The sequence below is a fragment of the Ctenopharyngodon idella genome, chromosome 2, assembly GCF_019924925.1.
Source record: "Ctenopharyngodon idella isolate HZGC_01 chromosome 2, HZGC01, whole genome shotgun sequence".
NCBI classification, from domain to species: Eukaryota; Metazoa; Chordata; class Actinopteri; order Cypriniformes; family Xenocyprididae; genus Ctenopharyngodon; species Ctenopharyngodon idella.
Window position 1 is genome coordinate 32,653,767 of NC_067221.1, and position 23,069 is coordinate 32,676,835.

At 36.2% G+C, this 23,069-nt stretch overlaps 1 protein-coding gene across 5 annotated transcripts in view; it reads right to left on the bottom strand.

Moving 5' to 3' along the window:
- Nucleotides 1–23,069, bottom strand: part of LOC127506204 (adhesion G protein-coupled receptor L2-like) — a 116,181-nt gene that overhangs the window by 63,244 nt on the left and 29,868 nt on the right. For all 5 annotated transcript variants that reach the window (XM_051882448.1, XM_051882459.1, XM_051882467.1 and 2 more), the window contains exons 3-5: nt 17,643–17,856; nt 14,216–14,325; nt 7,999–8,799 (exon numbers count right to left, since the gene is read on the bottom strand). In XM_051882448.1, coding sequence (XP_051738408.1) covers nt 7,999–8,799; nt 14,216–14,325; nt 17,643–17,856 — 1,125 coding nt within the window. The remainder of the gene's footprint in view (nt 1–7,998; nt 8,800–14,215; nt 14,326–17,642; nt 17,857–23,069) is intronic.

The following is a 23,069-nucleotide window of genomic DNA, read 5'->3' on the forward strand; positions in this document are numbered from 1 at the left end:
AGTGTGGAAGCTAAAGTATAGCACGCATACAATGTATCGCAAGATCCTCTCTCGAAACGATTCTGAGCTTAGTTTTTTACAGCAGATGGCACTACGCGCTTTAGAAACACTCGTACTCTCCTTGCTTTGAATTCCTTTAAACAAACCACTTAAACCTAAAATAATCATTCATAAAGTTCGAAAAGGTTGAAGCGAATTATGTTCGCAGTGGGCTGTTTACACAATCTTACATCATGAAATCATTCTGAGCTGAGGTGCAAGTATATTTAACCACTTACATAACTCAGCTGAACGCACGATCGCTGTCCAGCATTCTTCTTCGTGAGCATTTGAGTGTGCGATTAAAAACTAGCCTAGAGCGCCATCTGCTGTTAAAACTAAGCTCAGAATCTATTCGAGAGAGACAATATCAGGATCAATCCAGAATCATTATATCGCGAATGAAGAATCGAGAATCAATGGATTGTCCCAGCCCTAATGCTTACTTGCATGACATGGAGGCACCGGTGCGATCACTTGCACTTTTTCCTGATAACAGCAGAAACAACTTAAAATACTCCATTTTTGGTCCTATGTGTAATACATCATTCAAAACTGTAAAGGGTTTACTTTTCTGTGTGTAAACTCACAATAACAAGAAAATGTTGTGCCTTTGTAAAATACAGAAAACAAGAGGATGTGCCTTCTGCCTTCTCGGTCTCTGTGAACTTGAAAAATAAATAAAAAATAAACCAAAACGTAGTGTATACTTGCTTCACAGACATGAGAAATATATCTATAGAAAGCTTTAAATGTCAAGCGATTCAAATGGAAAATAAATATTCTCAGATTATGTAATCCGTATGAAATGTGCATACAGGTGGGTCCACTACTGTGGAGATGACGATTCAGCATCGTCGACTTAATCTCTGCAGCCAGAAAAACACAGAAAACATTATCAAAAATTATTAAACTGCTTAGACAGTCTCCTTGCTGATTTTTCATGACACATTCATAATCATTACTTTTGCCAGTGTACTGTGGCAAGCTTTATGTGTGCGCTTGAGTGCTGATTAGGCTATGTATTATATATAGGCAATTAAAGGCTCGTTATTATGATTTATATGGCTTATTAATATACACGTGCGATTACTCAACTAATCGCTTAAATGAACGCCTAGTCAGCTAGAAAAATCTATAGTCGAGCCCTAACAGAATTCTTGAAAAAAAAAAAAAATGCATCCGGTTGGTGAGGTCTGAATGTGCTCTGACAACGGAAGCGATGTCTCGCACTCATTGAAGTATAAGCGCGAGACATCACTTCCGTCATCAGAACGCGTTTTCAGACCTCACCAACCGGATGCGCAAGGCAGTTGGACATAGTGGTGTTTTAGAGGTGAAAAATGATATAAATACTGTTCAGTTTCTCACACAAACCGATCGTTTCGTGTCTTAGGGCATCAATGTGTCATCACGAGCCGCAGGGTTTAATTTGGATTTGTCTGTGCATGTTTTTTTTTGACTCATAGATGGAGTTACCATTGACAAGCATTATACGACTGACAGACCGACAGTCTGACAGTTAAAAATCATCATTTGTGTTCTATTGAAGAAACAAAGTCACCTACATCTTGGATGCCCTGGGGGTAAGCAGATAAACACCAAATTTTCATTTTTGGGTGAACTATCCCTTTAAGGTGGATAACTGACGCGTGTATTATTAATTTTAAATATTAAGGCTATCACCAATACTGGTATATTGCGACACCCCTAAGTAACACAATAACAATATTTCATTTTTAAATATCATATCGTAACACACCTAGTTTAAAATATCCAAATTAGTTTCTCCCATTTCAGACATTTCGCATTTATACAGTTTCATCAATCGTCAGTTAGACTGCCATTTTGTAGTCTATGCCATTCCTAAGAATCCTCAAGGGAAAATTCATCAGAAGGGTTTCAGCTCTACTATTGATTAAATGACTGAATATCTGTTTCCATTGTTGACTGAGAGTCAACTTCCATGACATCTCTAGCAGTAATGTGTGACTGAGACTATCAGGTCATCTAAGGGAAAAGGCACTTCACGTCTGAGTATCGGGGTCTAGTCCATATTGGAACAAATGGTCCCACTTTATATTAGGTGTTCTTAACTAAGTATGTACTTGCATCAAAAAAATAAGTACAATGTACTTATTGTGTTTATATACTTTTGCTGCTATTGAGGTGGGATACGGATAAAATTAGGGACAGGTTTGGTGGAATGGGTAGGTTTAAGGGAAGGTTAAAGTGTAAGAGATGCGTCAACAGTGTAATTATAAATGTAATTACAGAAATTAATTACAGATGTAATTACATGCAGGTATTTTTTTATTTTTATTTTTTTTAAATAAAATACATTGTAAACACATGTATCAAATGATTAATTTAAATGTTAGTACATAGTAGTTAAAGACACCTAATATAAAGTGGGACCAAACAAAGTTCTATGAAAATGAACAATCATGGGAATTAAATCCAATCTCTTTGCATATCTTATAAAACTGCATATTAATTTTCAGTTAAACAGAAGTTGCACAGCAAGGTGTTTTATTCAAATCCCTAATCCCAAGTATGAGCAACAGCAATACTGAAGCAATACTAAAGACCCATTAAACTTCATTAAACTAATCTTTCCAACTGAATTAGGAAAAAAAAAAATAGAGTTGGTAACTAACCGAGAGCAGCACACACCATCTGAAGCACTAGCAATCTCATGGTGTTACTATATTTCCCCCAACCCTTGGGATACTAAAGGTAGTAGAGCCTGTCAGATCCATCTCAACAAAAGAAATCAAACCAGTTTGTTCTTCGATTTCGCTTGAAGTATATCTGGGCCTTAAAGATATTTTGTATTAATGTACTACACTGGAAAAATAAATAAATTTGGTGTTAAAAAAATTCACTCAGAAATTGCTAATAAATTTCACATACAACTACAAAGCAAAATTTACTCCAATAATCACATAAAGCAACGCATACTATATAACAAATCTCAACTGCTTGATTATTTATATTATCACCTTATGTAGAATATGAAAAAAACTGATAAATTTGGGCAATTAAGGCATTAAGGTGTTATACACATTAACATCATGAATTTCTGTAAAGCTTCTTAAAAACAATGTGTATTCTAAGAGGTGCAATACAATCAAACAAATTAAAACAATTGCAAAAGCATGCAGTAAAGCATGCAGTACTTCCTAAAGCCATTTTGTTTCTGTGAACGTGTAAAGAGAAACACCTGTTTTGCAGAATCTTTAAAGTTTTAAAGTCTTAGACCCCACATGGGCACTACATTTCCACTAATCACCACAGACTAACAGGTGTCAAACGCTCCATTACCAAACAACATTACCAGGTTGACTTGTGTGTTCCTGTGAATAGCTACAGGCACATTAGAAAAAAAAACAAAAAAAAACAAATTGGTGCCAGAGTCAGAGACTCTGTTTAGAAACTCTGATGTATGTGTGCTAAAGACCAAAGAGAGTGGAAATGTGGCTTATTAACTTTGAGACTGACACTGCCTCTAGGAATATACTCCGTATGTGAAGCAGGAGAATGAAAAACAGAGGCAAACAGTGAGGAGGCGGAGAAAAGCTCAGAACAATACTCTCCTTTTTCTTGCTTGCTGTTCTCAGTTCTGTTTGCTGCGAATGCCTCGATTAAACATTAAATATGTGTTGTGTTGAAACTCAAAAGACACAGAGGCACTCTTGTGGGATACTCTCAGAGGACACTGGCCATTGAAAGCCACATTTTAGTCTCTTATTGGCTCCAAAACTGGAGTGATATGCACCAAAATGGGTTTGTTAATTATATTTTATGACTTAATGCATTAAAACAAAATAAATAAAACAACTGTCAATTCAATGGTGGCTGGTTCTTTGGTTCTTCATACCAAAAGTATTAATTTTAAATCTTTTACACTTGAAAAATTACAGTTCTAAGCTTTGACTTGCTCTCTTTTCTTTTTTGGTCTATTAAAGAAGTGACGCTTGAGTGGGCATGCGGATGTAAATATTTTTATTAACAAAAAGAGTAACATATGTAAAAATTGTATATAGAGTAATATTCTGACTGACTGAGTAAGGACTCTTCTCTTATTAAAATTAACCATTTATCTTCCATAGTATCATACATTTGTAGATCATGATAACCACAGGTAAAACCACACATGGCACTACCATGGTAAAACTTAAGACAACAGAAGTAGACACAGGCTAGAGGTAGATTCAATCATCTCACTTGAACTAAAACACCACATTCCCCTTCCAAATGAATAAAAAAAAAAAACACGGGAATCACAGATTTAGAAAAGACACAGAAGATTAAAAGTTATGTCAAATTAGTTATACCATAAGGCCCATTTGTTCATCAAACCCAACAAATGTTTTATCAGTCCTGGTGTGAACAGACGCAGATGCATTTCAAATTCACATTTGTTAAGACACTATAGAAATGCTATAGTGTTCATTTTAAGAGATAATTTTACTAATTTGTGTGAAATGGCAAGATGATTTCTATCTACTATGGAAGAGAAACAGAAATTGTCTTATTATAAGGTCCCTTTTCACAAATCAGATATGTTTTATGTCGGTCTGTGCCCCTCATGGAATTATAAGAATTGTAAAGGAGGATTACAACACCACCCATTTAACACTCTGCTCCTCGACTTGCAGTAGCATTTCAGGGTTTTGTTACAGTGGTTTAAGAGCACAACAGTGTCCCTGGTACACTTTTAAAGGATGGAAATTGAGCTAACGTGTAATTACCCAGCTCACAGTTGAGGTGTAATACATAGCTCATAAAGTCTGGTAATGAGATTTAATCGTTCCCATAGATGCATCTCACATCATCAGTTCTGGATGGTGTAAATTCTACAGATGCTTTGCCGGCAGGTAATGCCATGGGGTTTTACCACATTCCCAGTGAATATTAATGCAAGCAACTAATTTTATCTTTGCGCTCAGAGATTCCATTCTAGCTAGAGACACTGCAAGTACCATTACATTTTCTAAGAAAAATATTTTATTGCAATCAATACTGAAATACTACATATCTAACATTAAATTATTTCATTAAAGGTTTAAAGGTAATAAACAAGTGTTTTGTGTATGTTCAGCACAAGCTCACTGATGTAAAACTGCTACTGTGAAAAGAATTTTCTAATTATATTTTCATCAACAGAGCAGATGTTTGAGTTTAAGCTCTGGTTTTATAACAACAGTGGTGGCAGAAATTAACATTTCCATTTCCATTTCTGACCACTTAAAATGATATCCAGGGGCATTTTTTACTTTTATTATGGCTATTTTTTTTAACTTTATTGAATGTATCAGTCATCTTTTATGTCAATTCTTACATTTAATCCAATTCAATTAGAATAATAAGACACTTTAGGGCTGCTACCAATCAAAATAAATTTGTATCAATAAAAGTCATCTTTGCACTGCAAAAGTGGATCAGAAGCTGCATTTGAAGTGTAATTTAGGTGTATTTACTAATGAACATTATAAATGAACCTCAGGTAATATTCTAAAATAATAAAAATGTAATTCATGTCAATGTGAGTCATTGAATCGTTCATTCACCTGATTTGTTCAAAAGTGGATTCATTTTCAAATTCAAATTTCATATTCAAACTGGCTGAATACATGGTTTTTATAATGCATGCACATTTAAATCATAACAGGTCGAATCTAACCTGTTTAAAATCTAACTTTGATTAATAAGATTTACATTTACTTAACAACCCTCTACAATGCGAGTAAACCACTCGCATATGCGACTAAAATTTCATGCTAGGCGACTAAATAATGTCTATTTAGCCATTGGCTAGTAAATTGTTAGATTTCACTCGTCAATGTTTGAGTTAGAGGCCAAGTATAAGTTTGGCACAGATATTTTTCACCCATTTTGAACACTCTGAGCACTTGAGAGTTTCGCTCTCCGTCTTTAAAGCCCACTATTGTAATTCATCTCAAAGGATGCGCAGCACATTTGACGCACCGTAAACTGTAGCGTGAAGGCTCCTGACTCGCCGTCACTCAGCTGAGTGCGCTGTGTTTCTCTCTTACACACGCTAAGACAGAGAACGACAGTCTTACATACCACATAGAATTGACACACTACATGTAAATGATAGAAAAATATGCATTCATACATTTTCATTCATACATGGTTACCACGTGTCAGTTCTAAATAAGTTCTATTGTAAAAAAATAAAAATAAAAAATGCTTGATTGACTGATGTTAAAAGTGTAGTAGTTTTGTTTTCAGATCATGAATGTACCTTCAATGTAAAAAGCTGTACAATTTTACAAAGATAAGCTGATTTTTTTGGATATATGTATTAGTCTGGTGAGTAAACTAAAAAAATTTACTTGCCAATGATTCTATTGCCAAGGTGTGCATAGAGGGTTGCTTAATTATCTTAAGTGCAAGTTACTTTTAGTTAAAACAGCTCAAACATGCATTTTAATCTGGGATTAGCTTAAGACTAGTCTGTGAAACCGGGGGTAAATGTAGTAATTTAAGTAGATTTTCTTTTTCAACTGTAGACATACATATGTAGACAAGTTTTAATCTCCAGTTTTCCAGAAGAAATTTGGGAATATTAAAAAACAATTTTTTTGGCAGTGCCTGCAAATCTTGTTTTGGCATGGTCTCTGTCACTTTTAGATTTCAGACTCTCAGCAGTTCAAGGTCTCTTTGTTTTAATAATGGGCGATTTTCCAAAGGTCAAGATAAGCTGCTGTTTGAACCCATGATAAAATGCCCCTTTTATGCTATATTAAAGGTTGTTCATTTTGTTTTGGCGGTCTCCTACAATAGGTTTACATGTAGCCAGGGTCAAAAAGCACTTTCATTTTCTCATAATATCCATTGCAGCATAACCTCTTTTCTCAGTGTCTGAAAAAGTTTTGATCAAGGATCCAGTCTCCCAATATCCCTCCTTTCTGAGAGCTTTCTCTGCTCTGATTGGTCAGATGGCTTAGTCACAAACATGATATAGTATCTGAAGCAGTATTTAAGGAGGGGGGCAGCAGACTTCAAGAGCAGACAGAAAGAGGCCTAGTGAGAATGGGTACTGCTGAAAAAGAGTGTTGTATAATGGCGCACAAACACATTTGATGGCTCTTGATGACTAATCATTTCTTCCCTGGCAAGTCATTCCTCAAGCCTGGTTGTAAGCAAGATGCATGTATTTGGCCATGCAATAGCGATCCCTTTAACACTTCTGGAGAAACCAGTCATGTAGCAATGGCAACTAGTTGAGACTATAGATAGCTAAGCTTATCGCATACTGTGTACAACTGTAAAAATGCTGCAGGTGCAGCCTCACAGTGAGCCTCGCAGTGAGGTTAATATGGTTATGGCCATAACAGATGGCCGTCATTCCTTGAACCTTTATGCAGCCAATGATAAATGCATCTAATCATGCACAAACTATACATTTTCCTTTACCACACACCAAACAATATTGAGACTGTCTAAATTAACTGAAAATACATTCTCTAGGAAAATAATCAGATTCTATGGGAACAATTTGAGACAATTTTCAACTTAGTTAAGTAGGGTCAATGTCTAGACTTTAGATATGACGTACTTTTTTGCGAAACATGGCAATTATGGGTGAGGTTTACAGGGTTACGCCATAATAGAAGGGAATAGGCCTGCAAAGTCTCATCAGCCACTTAAGTCAAGTCACTAAGCGTCCTGCTTGCCTCACTATGATAATTGGCCTTTACAAGCAGTCACTGCGACAATCACACATGACGATGATTAAATAATCCCCTGCACTTGAGCCATTTTGGTTTAGAGGACTCTCTCCAGGGGTCTCTCCACCATCACATACTTATATCACTACAGTACTCAAAATTAAAAGTAAATCATCCGTAGCAGCCTATGCTCTGCAGACATAAAAAATTGGACCACCACACAAAACCAAACAGAGACAATAATGAGTCTTACCTTCGCCTGGATCGGGTGGCCCAAACTCGAGATCGTATCGTAGAATGTAAAAATTATTCCACACATATAGCTGGTTATCCCTCGGGTTGTAATCCACAGCTGCGATGTACTGATACTGGTTAGGAAAGAGGATATTGATATAGTCCCCTTGCCCCAGTTTGGTGTTATACACATAGTCAATTTGGCTCTTACTGGCCTCGCTTTCATTCTCCTCATAGGTGGAACGCACCACGTGCAGTACGCCACACACCATGAAGGCATTGGAGGCCGAGCGTTTGTCATAGATGGTCTCCCATGTGGCCTCAAAGCGCAAAGTATACGGATTGAGTTGGCTGAGAACAATACGTCCATTATTCTGCTCGGTAGCATAGATAACCCACAGTCCCCGTTCGTCAACCGCCAAGTCGATGTCCGTTTTCCCGCCCCAGCGATACGGTGAAGTGTCGTGGTAGTTGGCATTGGCGACTATGGCCTCCCCACTCTTTATCCGTGTGCGCAAGTCAAACTTGACAATATTTCGAGTGCGTTCCTTGTTGAAGAAGATGGCCCCATCATAGGCCACAAACCCGGTTCCGTCAACGCGGTGCGGAAGCTTGTAGGTAGTTGTCTGTCGACCACTTCTCAAGTCATCGAGTGAGGCGTACTCTATGAGAGTGTCAGTGCGGTATGGAGTCCATGGCATGAAGTAGATCTTGTCCCCTGCCTGCAGGGGGTCTTTGCACCAAGCTCCAGACTGCTGTTCAGCCTCAAAGACAAAGGTTGGATCTCCTACTGCTTTCAGAGTCCCAGGGCAAATAAAAACTGGGGAAAAAAGGTCAAGAGGCAAGAACTAGAGTTAGAAAATGAACCAGTAATGCACTCTGTAATGATCTTCTATGCATTCATTGGGTCCAATGTATGTGTAAGGATTTTTGAGGCTAATGTACCACAATATAATTCTAGCAGTGTCATATCTGGTGTTGTGTGCATTGTCAAAAGAAAACGAGAGGTTAAGTGGGAGAAACTGCATGGACTGTTTGAGGTGGCCTTGCTCCCTGAGATTGTTGGCAAACAAGTTTAACTGAGGAACAGACAAAAGGGGAAAAAGCCCTGTAAATGAAAAAAGATGAGAGAAACAACACTAATGGACAGATAAAATTCATTTTGGAATATCTACGTTAATAGCAATGATTCTTTTACGTCAACAGTATGGGGCGGGGTTGTCGTATTTGTTGCAAAAGCCACACCTTCGAAAGTAAGCACACATACATGGATTATGTCTGAGGAAAGAACCGACGACACATGAGAGGCGAAAGGAAAGGACACAAAGGTCAAGGGAACTGGATGATAATGCTGTTCAGGACAGATAGGATGACAGCCAAAGGAAAGTGTCTTCACTTGTCTCTGAGGAATGAATAGGAGAGCGAGGCCAAACGCACCCGTCTCTGGGCGTAGAACCAGTTAGAAATGCAAAGTCTGTGGTGAACAGCTTATCACATGCAGATGGCTACAGGTAATTGGCCTCTCTCTTCCATCAATATCATGTGGCCAGAGGTGCCATTGAAGGAAAAAGCCAAATAAAATTAAGCCAGAGTTCATTGTACATTAAACCAACTATGTCAAAGAGCCTATCTTACCTCGAAGTGAATTGTGTGATTTTTGTGCTTTTAGTGGCTCTAGAATGGCAAAAAAAAATGTGTTTCCAAACAGGTTTTCAAAACTGGTTTTCCCTGTCTTAAAAACAAAACAGTTCCACCTAAATCTCACCACTGGTTGAGTCAAAGTTGGGTTGGTCGGGACACTCAAACAAAGAGAGAGATGTGTTGACAGCCCAAAAGTGTTTACACTTCGCAGGAAATCAATAGACAAACACTTATAACTTACTTATAGTTGCTTCCAAACATTAAACTGGGAAAGTATTTTATAGTCTAAAAAAAAATTACAAACATCAAATTGGAAAATGGATGATAATATAGAATCTAGACCATAGAAGATATCCATGTCAGTGTATTAAAAAAAAAAAAAAAGATGATTGCATTTTAACCTCCGACAAAACATTTTCTGGGCTTCGGTTAGATAGATCTTGTCCATCCTTATATCATGTAGGTGATGGGGTGGGGTGGGGGGAGCAGTGTGGAGGGTTCGAAACCATACAACACAAAACAAGGAGCTGAGGACTGAGAGCCAGAGCAGTCATTTACCTTTTTGCTCCACTTCTATTTGAGCCGTGGAAAAACAAGAGAATGAAAAGAGCGTCAAGGGAGAGAAAAGATTAGAAGAGGACCCGCACCCCCCAAAAAAAACCTTACATTTACATATACAGGCCAATACATTTACGTCAAATAAGAAACCATCCAATGGGGAAATGTATACAGCACATGCAGAAAAAAAAAACTGTTCAGGGAAAAACGCTTTTAGTGTTGCACCTGTGTTACCGAGAATAGGGTTTAATTAATCACGTTGCTATCAGTGGACACCTAGCAACAAAGAGAGAAGCTATTAGAGTGGTAAAGAGAGCAGGAGAAAGAAAAACTGCAAGATAAAGAGGTAGACATATAATAGGTATTTCGAAAAGCACACAAACTTTTCTTTCAAACACTAAAAAAGATGTAAAATTAAAAGTTACGGATATTATCTAAGAATAGATAATATTACAACTGAACAACTTCATTAATTTTTTGGCAATAGGCAAATTCAGAGTGTAACATGCTAGATACATCGATATATATAAGCTTATATTAATTCAATATGAATATATCAATTAAAATGAATTGTTGGACAATTTATGTATTACAAAAAAGTGACTAAGAATGCTGAAAAAAAAAAAAAAAAAACGGGTACTACAACATTTAAAAATCAGAGGTGTAGGAACAATTTGAAGGTTTGGATCGTGAATATTAATTAAGTGAGTGTATGTGCAGTAGTCTTAACTAATTATTTGAAAGAGAGGTAAGAGTGTGCTAGACATAGCACAATTACTGCTTACTGCAAAGTTCATCCATTTAATTCACTGCCAAAGAAACAGTTTGGATTGCAAGCAGTCTTCTTTTTGGTTTTTAATGTATAATGTTAAAAAAAAAAAAAAAAAAAAAAAAAGAAAGAAAAAAAAACCTCAGGCAAGAAAAGTGAAATAACATTTGGGGTTGGTAACATTTTTAATGCTGTTGAAAGAAGTCTCTTGTGCTCACCAAGGCTGTATTTATTTGATCAAAAATGCAGTAAAACATTAATATTTAAATTAATTTCAAATAGCTGTTTTCTATGTGAATATATATTAAAAGGTAATGTATTCCTGTGATCCAAAGCTGAATTTTCAGCATCATTACTCCATTCTTTAGTGTCACAGGATCCTTCAGAAATCATTCTAATATGATGATTTGCTGCTCAAGAAAAATTTCTTATTATCATCAATTTTAAACAAATATTAAACAAAGTTGTGCCGTTTCATATTTCTGTGAAAACGGTGAAACATTTTTAAGGATACTTTGATTAAAAGAAAGTTCAAATACAGCATTTATTTTATGTTATTCTTTTTTAACATTCTAAATGTATTTACTGTCACTTTGGATCAATGTAATGCATCATTGATGAATAAAAAGTCAAATTAAGCCCATCAACATGAGGAAGGACCTAATTTAACCTTGAATCTACAAGTTAAAAAGGCAAAAAATAACTTCCATCAGAAGACATATGTTCTTTAAGAAAATCAAAGCCAAAACAGGAAATGGATATGATCCTGAAACAACCATCTGCAAATGCAAAGGCTTTCAATAGAGAGACAAACACAAGAAACAAAGCATCTGTAGAAGAGATGACAAAGAAGAGAATTTTGTTATTCCCCAAAGATGCAACGGCCATCAGGGCTAACAGCTGCAGAACTGGACGGAGAATTAGAAATCCAAAAGGTAAGCTGAAGATATTAAACACAGAGTAAACACGTTTCCATTTAATCACTGATGGAGAAACAATGGCACGAAGCTAAATGCTGAAACAGACAGTGGCTCTGTTCCAAATCCTAATGAGCTTCCTAGTGTATATACACAGCATTTAAAGGCTTCATAAGCTACGTTTCCATCCAAAGTTGTGAATTTAACTTATGCGCAAATTAAAATATAGCAACATTTCAATCCCATGTGTTCAAGAGAATAAAACAGTCACTTCCTGGAAATTGGAGCAAAATATCTGTAATAAAAATGAAAGTTGCTGCAATCAGGGAAGAAACTGTGGCTCTTTTTTCCTCCATTATAAATGACTTGTGCCTCAGAGCGGCAGACTACATGCAAAAAACATTGTCATGTTATCTTGTGTTTGGATGCTGCTGTGTGTGAATGCAATTGTGTGAGACACTTCTGGGAGGGAATTAAACCAAATCATTCTGATGACAGACTTTGGTCGTTTCAGAACCACCAAACCAACATTTGAGATTCTGGTTAGTCCAATTATCCAGTCTCATCCAATGTCACTGTTGAGGCAAAGTCACATGAGTATTTTGTTGTGCATCAATGGATTTATATATGTTTCCATCATAGTTTATGTGCATATATTCCTATCAAAGAAAAAAATAATCCGCCTCAATTGAGCACATACATTTTTTTATGAGCATTTGTAATATTTTTGCATTACCAATATCTTGGCATTACCATCCAGCGCTTATTTTTATGGATATCCCAAAATGTGCATAAAAATAGGTGGATGGAAACATAGGAGTGCAACTATAGCTAACATGCCAAATTTTGGTCTAAATCTATGGCAGCACTGCATGTTTTCTTCACAAATAAGAATGTGCTACACCAAAAATTTTAATTTAAGATCCAGGAAAATGACATTTATAAAGACTACATATAATGTATTCACTTGTATTCTATACAGTAAAGAAATGCAGTATTTCACCTATAATTGGTTTGTGTTTTTATTAATGTACTTATTATTAGATCATTGTGTTGTTTGCTTGGTAACATGGTGACATCAACTTTGACTGTTAATAGAGCTGCTGCCCATTAATGAAGAAAGTGTGAAATCACTTATGAGGATCCTTTTCGATTAGGATGCTACCTATGTAGGTAGCAGACAGCAGGACAGCTCACTATGTTTTGGAACAGAGCTATGATGTTAGGATACAACACAGAACTGCACTCTGATACCTGATACCTGATAAATACAATTACTTGAAGTATTTTGTGAAGTGCTATAACTTATTCACCATCAAAACATACCTATGTGGCTTAAAGGATTAGTTCAATTTCAAATGAAAATTAGCCTAAGCTTTACTCACCCTCAAGCCATCCTAGGTATATATGACTTTCTTCCTTCTGATGAACACAGTCGGAGAAATATTAACAAATATCCTGACGCATCCGAGCTTTATAATGGCAGTGAACAGGGGTCATGTGTATGAGCTGAAGAAAGGGCTTCCATCTACATCCATCCATCATAAACGTGTACTCCACAAGGCTCCAGGGGAATAATAAAGGCCTTCTGAACCGAAGCGATGCGTTTGTGTAAAAAATATCTATATTTAACAAGTCATGAAGTAAAATATCTAGCTTCCGCCAGACCGCGTTCCGTATTCAACGTACGAAGAAAGTGTAAAACTCTTGCAGTTCAAAAAGCTTACACTATGTCCTACGCCTTCCCTATTGAACTTACGGAAAAAGTCTGACGCGACGCCAGTTTACACTTCGTAACTTGAATACGGAAGGCGGTCTGGCGGAAGCTAGGTATTTTACTTCAGAACTAATTAAATATGGATTTTTTTTTTTTTTTTTTTTTTACACAAACGCATCGCTTCACTTAAGAAGGCCTTTATTAACCCCCCGGAGACGTGTGGAGTACGTTTATGATGGATGGATGTGGATGGAAGCACTTTCTTCAGCTCATACTCGTTGGTCCCGTTGATTGCCATTATAAAGTTCGGATGTGTCAGGATATTTATTAATATTTCCCCGATTGTGTTCATCAGAAAGAAGAAAGTCATATACACCTAGGATGGCTTGAGGGTGAGTAAAGCTTGGGCTAATTTTCATTTAAAAAAAGAATGAATCCTTTAAGTGTTTTTTTTTTTGTTTTGTTTTTTTATCTTTACAAAACTTCTTAAATGTCATACCAAATTCCATAATGTCACATTTAAGCATTTTACTGTTCTAGTATTGGCAAACAATTTACAGTAAAATAAACAAGATAAACTCATTATTTGGTATCATGTGCAGTATTACAGAATATTTGTCAGAAGATAACTTACTGTATGGCACACATTCATACTGGACCTCAAGATACTTGTATGTCCCAGGACAAGGATCAGGAAAGACTTCCGAGCCAGTGACGACAACACACTGAGTCCGATTGTTACACCTGAAAAACCAAGCATTAATGAGAAGAATTAATGGACAAAACATTTTCTTGGGAGGTGTTTACCATTCTCACTGTTAGTTTACTAGAGTATATTATGCTATCAGTAAATAAAATTAAGATTACTCAATTTATTTTAAAAGAAAATGTAACATTAATATAAAGTTTAAAGATTACTTCTGATTTGAGTGCTTAACTTCATGGCATTTTTGTGGTGATTAATTAAAAGTCAAGTTTCAGTCATTCTGTTTAGTTTGATGTAGAAAGATTCAGTTTGAATTGGAGTTCACCCCTAAACCTAACCATCAGTGGGGCATAAACAGGTTGTACAAAAATATACAAAATGGTACAAATTCATACAAATTAACTGCCAATTCACCAAAATATTGAAATAGTTATGAACTGCCTCAAGGGTTTACTCAACAACGCACCTTCCCTGAGATTTGAAAATACAACTTCACATTATGGCCCTACATGACCTTATCCCAAACTCTTATCAAGCTTATGAATATTCACCTAGGCATAAAGACATCTTGTATTATTTTTGTTAATTGCACCTTCTTTGCATCACGTTCTACAACACTGGGACGGGCTGTATTCATGCCATGATTACACATCCTAGATGTTAACCAGCAGACAGCTTGGCTATGGACTAACCAGGAAAAAAAATAATTAAGAAAACAAGAAATTTCATTAATTCTAACTCCGGGGCAACTGCAAGCTATTCTGACAGGGAATATAAAACAGAAAAGAAGAAAACCCTAAAGCAGTGGTCTCAAACTGCCGGCCCGCGGGCCATTTACGGCCCCACCTCCACCCGGCCCGCAACTGATCTCAAAAATAAAACATAATCCGGCCCGCTAAATTATTTATTAATATTATTATTATTATTATTATTATTCTCTAGTTGTCTCATACCATATTCCATATTCAAAAGAATGACATAATTCTATAAAAAAAAAAAAAAAAGCAAGCAGATTTGATGAGAGCTGGTTCGGGGCTTTCGTATTTTGTTTATTGTTTGGCTGCAAAGTGCGAATGAAATAAATGTTTTTTTTCCCAAACCGAAAAGGAAAGTGGATGAAGAACACAGACAGTTTCAAGAAAGATGGACATTGTAGTATTTTTTCGTGGGGTTTAATGGAAACGCTACCTGTCTGATATGCAAAGAAAAAGTCGTCGTTCTAAGGGGCCATTCACATATCGCATCACATATGCGCCGCTTTCTCCTTCTTTCCAAAGCGAAGGACAAGGAAGTGAAAATCGATTTCTGGATTTATGGAGAAATAAAAACCCGCCCTGTACAGCTATGATCAGCTGTTTGGCTGAGATTTCGATGCTGTTAAGGAAAGGCCGAAGCTCATCGGTTGGTCCTTGTCACATGACCTGTGGTGTGCTTGCGGCATTCTGAAAAGTTGAGATGTTTTCATCTCGCCGCGGCATAGGCACACCTGGAAAAACGAGCGCGTCGCACCGCATACGCTTGCCTAAATTACAGTAAAAGCTCTCGCGCAAGTCGCGAGCGTCGATTTAAACCACCGAAACGTGTCCGATGCTACCAATAAACGTTACCGATGCTCAAACGGCATCTTGGACACATGTGGCTCAGCTGTGTGAGCAAAAGCGCTGCCAGGTGTCTGGCAAGAAATAGAAGAGTGTACAAATGTATTCAGGGATTGCATTTGCTCAGTACAGTGTTGTTCAGTGCAAGATTTTGATGTTATTTAAGCTAAAATAAAGTAAGAGAAAATATTTGCACTAACTGTTAAAAACTAATACTGTATGTAACGATAGACACTTCTGTTTACATTTTTTAAGTATGGCAAAAATATTTTAGTAATGAAATTTGAAGTAAATGAGAAATAATGCAAAGGAAAGTAAATTTTCAGAAATGTTGTGCTTTCTTGTGCTTGAATGTTAAAATGGCCCTCCTATGAGGTGTCAATCACAGCAACGGCCCCCAGCCAATTTGAGTTTGAGACCCGACCCTGCCCTAAAGGACTTTCAAATCCTCCAGCACTGAATATAAATACAATCTATGAATTTCCTTCTCTGTGATGCAGTTCATAGGTAATGGTAAGATTGCATCAACCAATCAAATGAGAGGAACATGTCCATATGATTGCTGCACAAAACTGAAGATTCGGCTGTCAGAGGTTTAACTTTGACCCTTGCAATGTTACTCATTCAGTCATTGAGTTAACCAGCAGAACAACATGGCATTAAAGGGACAGTTCACCCAAAATATGAAAAATGATTTATCCGTGCACATCAATATTGTTTTAAAATGCATGTGCCTCATAGTCTTGAATGAAAATAACTTCCCCTCCCTCTTGCAGCAACATCTCTTCTCTGATGACAAGGGCGGGGCAACCTGTCACTCACATGAAATCCACCAATAGCAAACTACAACTATCCAACTATCTAATCAATTCCCCATAGACAAAATTAAGCCCCGCCCTACATTTGTTCTTGTTCTAGAAGCCATTTAGGGAAGAATAGACTATCGCAACTTCCATTTCATGCTGACTTTAACTTGGTGGACACTGCATTTTCATTCTCAAAAACAAAATGTTTCAGGTTATTCTCTCTCTAAACCCTGATATCTCCACAGCAGGGTTGACACCATTTTTGCGGGATGAATCCCTCATTGCGGTGCCAAAGCTATACAGTGCGCAATACCTTTATGTTCTTTATTCCCCTGCTTCTTCCTAACATACTGAAAGGAAAACACTAAATTGCACATTTGATGGCATTTCTTTGAGTGCTTAAATTTCCTTTATTTGGATGGGATGTGATTAAAATGTAGTTATCTCAAATAACTGAATAGAATGAATAACCATGAATAGACGATATATCAATAATCATGACAGCTTCAAAAAGTCTGATCAGGACACACTGGGTAGAACAATCAGTTAAAACAAACTGAAAGGAACTTAAAATTGAGTTTATATGCTAAAACTTGTAGGATTGTAAAACTATGTAGGATTTACTTTGAAACAATTTTCCCTCAGAAATGCAAATAATTACAAATAAAAATGGGCAAGTAACGCATTGAATTAAACATGAAATTCTGAAGTAAAAAAAGACTAGTAATGGTATTTTCTTGTAAAACACTCCAATAATCTTGTTTTATTTACAATTTTTTTATAGTGTTTTTAGAGTGTAGAGCCTTTCTGTAATCACCTAGAAGCAGAACACTAAAAGAAACAACGACACAACATGCGCTCAGCAAACTTCAGTATCTACAACCGAATAGGAAACAAGGAAATAGAATCCACATTTGGACTACAGGCAATGCTTGGCACACAAACCTTTACCTTTGAGATACGATTTTATAGGCATCCGGGAGGTAGCAATTAATGTTGTCCATCTGGAACGGGTCAGCGTCGCATATTTTGTTGTCTGTGCGGCCGTAGTTGGCAGTTTCGATCATGATGACATCACTTCCAGGGCAGCGGAGATCAATGGGGTAGCCCTCACAGGACAGCTCTCTGCGCACCAGACCAAACGGCAGTGCTGCACGACTGAAAGCTAAAAATTAAAAAAAAAAAAAAAAAAGAGAGGAATATTAGAGATTAGAGCTGGGTAAAAAAGGATATTAGGTTTAATGCCCAAGCCACACTGAACACACTGTTTTTACTTATGCCATGACAGTTTTTTCTTTCACTTAACCACAAAGAATTGTGTTAAGTACTAGATATTCGTAAGTAGCTACTAGATATTTATCAGTTGTCATATTAATAGCAAATGGCTTCCATTTTAACCACAAGTCCACTTATTTTGATATCTGATCTGCCAGCCATTTACTAGCATGAAGTAATAACTAGGCTTGGTGTCATGTCTAAATACACACTTTTAGCATGTATCATGTGTACAGCTACTGCGTTAATGTCCCAACAATATTCTTAAATTGCATCAGCATGACGCCCTGAGTACCATATGAAATAGAAGGGTCAGCATATGTCTTTTGGTCCAACTGACGATGTCAATAAAAATAGAGAAATGTTTTCTAATTGTTATTAATGCATAAAAACATCCTTGCATTTACCCAGTATAAAAATTACATGTTTGTTTTGAATCCTCTCAAAAGGCCATCATACTATAAGATATAATTATATTGAGTGCATGTAGGAGTTATGGTTAAGTCCATGTGGTTAGTCATACTTCTCTAAGATGCAGGAAACTTTGTTAAGTGTGGGAGGAAGAGTAGATATTACTGACCAAAATATAAAGAGGTGTTTTCTGTTGGCATCCCATATTTGAGATATTTATATAATGCTGCGTAGAGCTGCACGATTCAGGATAAATTGAGAATCACGCATTTCTCCCACGATTCTAAACAGACAACTAAACAAAATAAGTCATTTACTAGAGGTTCTGACAAAATGTTAGGATAATTGCTGCAGTCAACTTAAAAATATTTATAAAAAAAAATAATAATAAATTAAAAAAAAAAAATCAGTAATTCAATGACTGACTCAAATACTCAAATTCAAAATTACTAGATGAATCAGCGTTCCTGAACGAATCTCTTGAATCTTCAATGACAAATACCACCTACTGGTGTAATGATGTAATATACAATCTTTATTTGAATGAAGTTCCTTTCAAAAAGTGGAACTACTTTACTTCATTTTGATCGCTGCCGTAGACATCAGTGTATATATACGAACTATAAACAAACTACATAAAGTTAGTTCAGGCAAGAATTTAAAAAACTAAGTAAATTCTACTATTGAATTGAGTATTGAATTGAGAAATTAAAGCGTAAATATCAACATTATAAAATTAAGTAAAACTACTGAACTTTTCTGATACTGGTGTTCCCATCATGGACTGGTCCTTGATTAATTAATGAGGTTGAGTTTTCCAGCTGTATTTACACTGTTTTATCATTGCTTTTGTTGTTAAGTTTAGCCATTTTGTGACATTTGGAGTTCATTTTCTACTCAAAATGGCACATTCAATACATATTCAAAAACGACCAATCGAATATTACCGTCATCGTGTATTGTGTACAAAGTATTGAGGTCTCTGTGTTCAGGTGCCATGTTACTTCTAATATGTAGATATGGTGTCTACACAATATCTATTGTATTAATTTACTTAATTCGATATGTGAAATTTACTTAAATATGCGTGCAAAAACTTGCAAAAGAAAAATTAAGTACATTTTACTTTTTTTTTTTTTTTTTTTTCCCCAGTGTGTGGTTGTGAAGCTGTTTCATACCTAGATAAACTGCTTTCTCTGGGTCAACAGCAGCACAAAAGCAGATCGGAATGTTTCTGTGTTATTGTCAAAGGTTTAATAGACATAACCTAATCATTGTCATTTAGGAATGAGAGATCATGTGGGTTGTTTGAATCAAGATCGTGATTTCTTTTTTTTTTTTTTTAAACAAATTAATCGTGCAGTTCTAATGCTGCACAATATTGTTTCTAGACCACATGGGTTTAAAAGATGTAAGCAGAAACTTTGTGCAATTTAAACTGTTGTTGATGCTATAGGGTTTGAGGTAGAAACTCCAAATTAGCTGTGCTTTACACTGAGAATGTCCTCCGAGTTTGTGCCAAATTTCATAACTTGTAAGCATACAATTCAATGGGCTGCCATAGACTCCCACTTTGTGAGAACAAACTGTACGTGCCTACACACAAGTGCAAGCAATAACATATGGGGCCAAGCACCAATGGCACAGCCAAAACAGTCAGAATGTCACATTGTCTTTGCGTATCAAGTTTTGTACAGTGTGGACCTTGCGAATGGATTATATGAGTCAACCGGTCCATCATAGGTTGGCAGAGGTTGGCACACCTTGTTTTCAGACTAACTGATAATCCGGCTTTTTCTGAACTCTTCTTTACGATTGCATAACTCAGAGAAGCATTTATTTGAAATAATTCAACTTTATTTAGTTTTTAAGTTTTTAACTTTTAATTTATTAGTGGGAATAGTGTTTATCGGGTAGGGTTAGGGGTTGGTGTAGGAACAGAGAGAATTAAAGTCCCAATAAAGAAGCATCAATTTATGATTTTAATATACACATATACACTGAATATGTTATTATTGAATACTGTTTATTATAATATACTACAATACACTGAGGTGCAAATAGTATCTGTTTCTAAGTATAAATAGCATCTAACAACTATTTACACTTTAAAAAAAAATACTGCTATTTTCACTTAGCATAAGTAGCATCTACCAAAATGTTATTGGTTTGTCTCTTAGGAACAATTTGATTATTCCATCAAGGTCTGTAGATTATACTTGATTTCTGTGCTTGTCATAATGTATGTACTAATGTCCCAAGTGAATGATGTCACATACAAGTCATGTCATTTGTTTGTCAATGTGCCGCAATTTTCATCCCATTACACACTCTGTTTATACACTTCAAATCTAAAGCAAACCATAAGCACCTACCAGAAACACACAGAGTTCATTTAAATAAAAGTATTCAAAGCTTTCACTGCATATCTTCTCAAATACTTGTGATACTACTCACATATTTGTGAGTAAAAGACAGAGAAAATGGAAAATAGTGTGTTAGAGAACATAAATCCCGGCACATGAAGTGTGATTTTATGTATTTTACACAGGAGCCACTGTCCCTATTGCCCTCACAGGCTGAGATGCCGTTCTAGCAGGCAGAGTACTGTATGTGCTGCTACGAATCCACTCCAGGATTTCCATTTCTCACTCACATCCCATCCACACTCACCAGGCAGTTAGTGAAACCATGCTCAGAGTTCTCTGCATGTGGACAGAGATTTTATGAATTGTGCAGCCGTAATTTAAATATTGTGAGAGGGAAACCTATCTGGATATACTGAAGCTACATGAAATGGACAAATGTAAATTGACTGTGTTCTAATTGGATGATTAGGACAATAATTATTAGCTGCTAAAATTTCATAGGCTGTTGGGGTCCAATTTTCTGAGATTTGTCAGACATTTTTTTATAACTTGGTAGGGACTTTTGCATTAAAAAAAATATATATCAAATAAAATTTTTCTTGAGTAAACTGTTGCAGTTATGACTGGCTTTAGCTGTATCGCTCTATCCTCCTAAGACCCAGGAAAAAAACAATTTCTTGAAAAACGATATATTATTCTTATGTTATACTATGTCATCATAAGTGGACACCAGGACTCAGTTGTTTAAAAAAAAATAAAATGACATGAAATGACAAGGTAAGAACAATGAGATTTTTTGTAGGTTTCAGGATTTTTTTAACCAAACTTTGTTTAAAGATGATTCTCAACTATGTTATGAAATATATAACGGAAAAAAAGTGATATATCATTTTACTTTATGCAATATCTTGGTAAAATAGCCATACGTGGGTTTTCTCATTCAATGCAATGTATCTATACACTATCTAATTTGCATATTAATGTGTTCTTGGAGCAACATGTAATGAAAAAAGAAGCGTAATAATGGGAGCAATAGTTGGCAACATTTTCATAATATCATCTAATATTTCATAGGAATATGGCATGTATTGATATGTAATTGCTTTCCCTATTCACTTGTTGTGTCTCCTAAAATGCCTGATAAACATGATTTAAGTCCTGGTGTCCTCTACAGTGAACATGAAATCAATGCCATTTGATTTAATTTTTTTTTGTAACAGAAAGTCGTATTTTGATTAGAAACCCCACAACATTTTCCTGAGATGTTGATTTATAACAAACTATTTGAAAATGAGTCAGATTTAAATGATAATTACAAAATATCATATTTCCATAATAGTGCTAAATGTTATCATTCAGCAAATTTTAAAGACCAAGGAGGAGTTGTTGTCCTGGTAAAACCTCCAAACATTTGGTATCGCTGAAAAGCCCTGAATGTTTTCTTTACAGGACATCCAGACTTAAAACTGTGACATGTATGGTGTCAGAATAATTCACTATAATATAATGTCCTCGTATGTGGACAGTGGGACCCAGGAGGCTTTGGGCAGAATTGAACAATTTTGTGCGAATCCCCAGAATATCCTGTTGTCCATGTGTATGTCTATAAAAAAAAAAAAATACACCTGGACCACATGAGCTTGTTTGTGATCAAAGTGAGAGAGATGTTATAACATCCAAATTTAGTGATCACAGTAACACTTCATCTCAAGAGCTCCAGCTGCCAGTTGTTTTCTGCTCTCTGTTCCTCAGTCTCGCTCAGACTGTTGCTTTCATGAAGGGGGAAAAAAAACATGACACTCTCTCATAATGCCGTGCGCTCATGGCTCAGTCATGCACTAGCAAACTCACTTAGCAGCTAAATACTAATTACCCCAGTAAATTCTTTACACTGCATTTGCTAGCAAGCGAGCAATTCCAAAGAAGCGCTGATGGGAGTGGAAAGTTCTGCACGTGATATACTGATGGCACGCAAATTAAAGAACACAGGCGCAGCCTGATCATTTCCATAATGACCAACTCAGTCTACCAAGATCAGTGCAAATAAACATCTGGTTTAAGACATGCTTTTTTTGCTGTTAAATAATGGTGCAAATACCAGTAAATTGACTAGCGCAAACCTTATTAAACCTTGCATGATTCATGTAAATACTCTCCTCCCATAAATTTTGCAGAGAAACTCCTACAAATGCATATGCAATAAGGTCAGCCACAAAAATGCGTTAGTAAATCTGGCCCCTTCTGTTGTAAGGCCCTTGTGACTTTGCCAAATTCATTTTTTTTCCCCCCTTCTGTTTTAATCCATTTCACTTTATTATTATTT